This window comes from Bison bison, unplaced genomic scaffold (assembly GCF_000754665.1).
Source record: "Bison bison bison isolate TAMUID 2011002044 unplaced genomic scaffold, Bison_UMD1.0 scf7180017864072, whole genome shotgun sequence".
Lineage (NCBI taxonomy): Eukaryota > Metazoa > Chordata > Mammalia > Artiodactyla > Bovidae > Bison > Bison bison.
The window spans coordinates 12,764,902-12,768,387 of record NW_011494644.1 but is presented as its reverse complement, the minus strand read 5'-3'; the positions used below and the strand labels follow the sequence as shown (position 1 = coordinate 12,768,387).

Here is a 3,486-nt window from a genome sequence, read left to right as displayed (position 1 = left end):
CGAGAGCCAGTTCCTCATCAATGGGAAGCCGTTCTATTTCCGAGGGGTCAACAAGCATGAGGATGCAGACGTGAGTAGGGGCTCCTGGGTCCCTGTTTCTTACCATCCCCTTCCCCATCCCCTGGAGTGGCTGAGGACAGCTCAGAACAAACTGCCCCAAACCACTGCCTGTGCTTGGCCTGGATAGCAGGCTGATAGGGTGACTCTGGCGGGCCCAGCTCTTGGCGGAAACGTGTCTGGGATGGGGTCAAGTGCAGGGGCTCACCTGTCTCTGCTGTCCTCCAGATCCGAGGGAAGGGCTTTGACTGGCCGCTGCTGGTGAAGGACTTCAACCTGCTTCGCTGGCTGGGCGCCAACGCCTTCCGCACCAGCCACTACCCCTACGCAGAGGAGGTGCTGCAGCTCTGTGACCGCTACGGGATCGTGGTCATCGACGAGAGCCCTGGTGTGGGCATCGTGCTGGCGTGAGTGCCCGCTGCCTGCACTGCGCGGCACCCCCAGTTCGGCAGCCTGTGCGTGCATGCTGTCGCTCAGTCATGTCTGACTCTGGGACCCTATGGACTGTAGCCCATCAGACTCCTCTATCTATGGGATTCTCCAGGCCAGAATACGAGAGTGGGTTGCCATTTTCCTTCTTCAGGGGATCTTCCCGACCCAAGGATCGAACTTGTGTTTCCTACGTTGGGAGGCGGGTTGTTTACCACTGAGTCATCAGGGAAGCCCAGAATTTTTACTAGAGGGAAAGAAAATCAGACTGACCTGTTCCCTCTCCTCTCTTGGCCTGCAGCGAGAGCTTCAGCAACGTGTCTCTGCAACACCACCTGGAGGTGATGGAGGAAATGATCCGCAGGGACAAGAATCACCCGGCCGTTGTAATGTGGTCCTTAGCCAATGAGCCCGCTTCCTTCCTGAAACCGGCTGGTTACTACTTCAAGTGAGTGCTCCTGCCTTGCCTGGGCTGGTCCCCGTTGAGACCACAGCCTGCTGGCCCAGCTCAGCCTTGCCTGGCAGCCACGGGAGAGTGGCGGTGGGCCCTGCAGTGGGTATGGGCTGCTTCCAGCCCAGGTGCATCCATCCCTGGTCAATTTAGGGGACAAGATACTCACCCACCCAGATTATGATTTCAGCCAAGTGTCTCCTAGACACACCTGAAATGAAATGCAGAGGAGTTAACCCAAAACTTCAAATTAAAGAAAAAAGATAGTGACGTGGCCTGACTGACATAAGGAAGAGACGTTTGTCAAAGAATACATAAATCTGTGACCTGACTCTCCAGAAGGGCCATTGAAAGAGTCAGGCGCTTGCACCTTCTGGGAAACTCCCTGAAAACAGAGCTACAGAAGCTGATGACAGAGCTGGAAAGCATAGCCAGCGACTGTGGTGCCGCAAGCAGCATTTCCCTCTGTTCTGCTCTTTTCTGAGGCACTGAGCCATGGCTGACAGAGCTCCAGTCAAAACCAAGCCCTGCTGTTATTGTTTAGTCGCTAAGTCGTGTCTGACTCTTTGCGACCCCATGGGCTGTAGCCCACCAGGCTCCTCTGTCCTTGGGATTTCCCAGGCAAGAATACTGGAGTGGGTTGCCATTTCCTTCTCCAGGGGATCTTCCTGACCCAGGGATCAACCTGCATCTTCCGCTTAGCAGGCGGGTTCTTTACCACTAAGCCACCTGTGTCTTCCCTTGATTTTTATGCTGTCCCCATTCCTGGGAAATTTAGTACATGTTAGAACTGCACAAAACCACTTTGCAATGCTTTTGAGTTCACCTGTAAAGGGGATTTAAACTTTATAAAGCTGACCTAGGCATATGATTATAAACAGATTTTCAAAGACGTGCATATTCTGACTATTCTAAAGTTACGTTGTTAGACAGGACCAGGTCACCTGAAGTTCATTATCCGTTCACTGCATACCAGTATCTTCCGCCACACCCCAGGCATTGTCCTGGGCAGAAACCTCCCAGAGGGGCCATCTCCCCACAGTGGGCCAGCCTCCTGGCGTGGTCCTTGGTTTCTTCTCTTTCTTGCCATCCTGCAATTTTAGCGTAGCTGGGCATGGGGAATTATTTCACTTACTGCGGAGGCAGCAGAGGCCATGGAAATACTCCCTAGGAGACACTGCCTGCATCCCCCTGTCCTGGATGGAGGCTCTGAGTAGTGGACCTTCTTGGGCAAAGACGAGCTCTGGACACACAGCTGGAGGTCAGCTTGGGCAAAAAGTTCGTTTGGGTTTTTTCATAACATTGTTCAAAAACTCGAATGAACTTTCTGGCCAAGCCAATACATGTATTTAAGTCTCTAGTGAGTGCCCAGTGCACAGCTTGCCTCCCAGGACACGCTCCCTAGTGATGTGTTACATTAATACTCATCCTAACCCGCACAACATCTAGTTTCATCGGAGATGAGGAAACTTGCTTTTGGCAGCACCCAGCTCAAAGATCTCAGTTGCGCCTCTCCTGTCTTGAGGATGGCCCCCTTTGGGTGATGGGTGGGGTCTAAGATCTGGGGAGGGAGGAAGAGAGAATGATGTCAGGGAACATGATGTCTTGAGGAGCACGTTTGCTTACCTGAAATGCCCTAGAAGGCAGGGAGGAGAGCCGTGTCTTGGGGGTGATCTGTCTGGGAAGATGGGAAGGAGAGGATTCAGGAGGGGAACCTGAGGCCCTCCCCATACTGACGGCACCGTGTCTTCTGCCCTCCGTGGACAGGACGCTGATTGCCCACACTAAAGCCCTGGACCCCTCCCGGCCCGTGACCTTTGTGACCAACACCAACTATGAAGCAGACCTGGGGGTGAGCCTGGGGGTCTCTGCACATCTTCCTTCTGCCTGTCCTCTTGTCCTGCCCTGATGCTTGCTGACAGAAGCTGCTGGGAGGGACCACGAGCAGCCAGTCTGACCATTTCCATAGATGGTCTTTGGGTTAAAGAGAACTGCCAGGGAGTGATTTGCCAGGCAGTGTAGCTTCTTGACACTAAGGAGGTCAGGCATAGGGAAGTCGAATTCCTTCTCAGTTCATTCTCAATTCATTGATCTCTGCACTTTGATTTAATTTTATGCCCCCAAGTTTAATATGCTCAGAAAGGGGCAGAGGTTTAAGGGAGCTTAAGTCATCATTGACTTGTGTTTCTCCAACTTGGCTGATCATTGGAGCCACAAAGGGAAGCTTTTTGAAAGTACAGAGGTCCGGATTTTGTGATTCTGATTTATAATGTCCAGGATAGGAATCGGAGTTTCTAAAAAACTCCTCAGTGATTCCAGGCATCAATCAGCTTTGGGAACCACTGCTGAGATCCAATGTCAGGGGGACTGAAAATTGAAGGGAGAGGCTCACCCAGCCGGTTGGACCCCATGGCTCCTCTCACGGTCCCTGGGCACAGCAGCCCCTCAGAAACTGTGTTGAGTTGTTGCACAAAAGCTGTAAAACAGGAGCAAGAAGATGCCTCACTAGGGAACTGAGGCCAGTACTAAGAAGCGCTCCAGAAAGCGAA

The 3,486-nt window shown here is 52.6% G+C and overlaps 1 protein-coding gene across 1 annotated transcript in view; it reads left to right on the top strand.

Moving 5' to 3' along the window:
• GUSB (glucuronidase, beta) overlaps positions 1–3,486 on the top strand; it is a 12,769-nt gene that overhangs the window by 3,986 nt on the left and 5,297 nt on the right. Inside the window, exons 6-9 of the mRNA XM_010837458.1 lie at positions 5–70; positions 286–464; positions 788–934; positions 2,705–2,789. Coding sequence (XP_010835760.1) covers positions 5–70; positions 286–464; positions 788–934; positions 2,705–2,789 — 477 coding nt within the window. The remainder of the gene's footprint in view (positions 1–4; positions 71–285; positions 465–787; positions 935–2,704; positions 2,790–3,486) is intronic.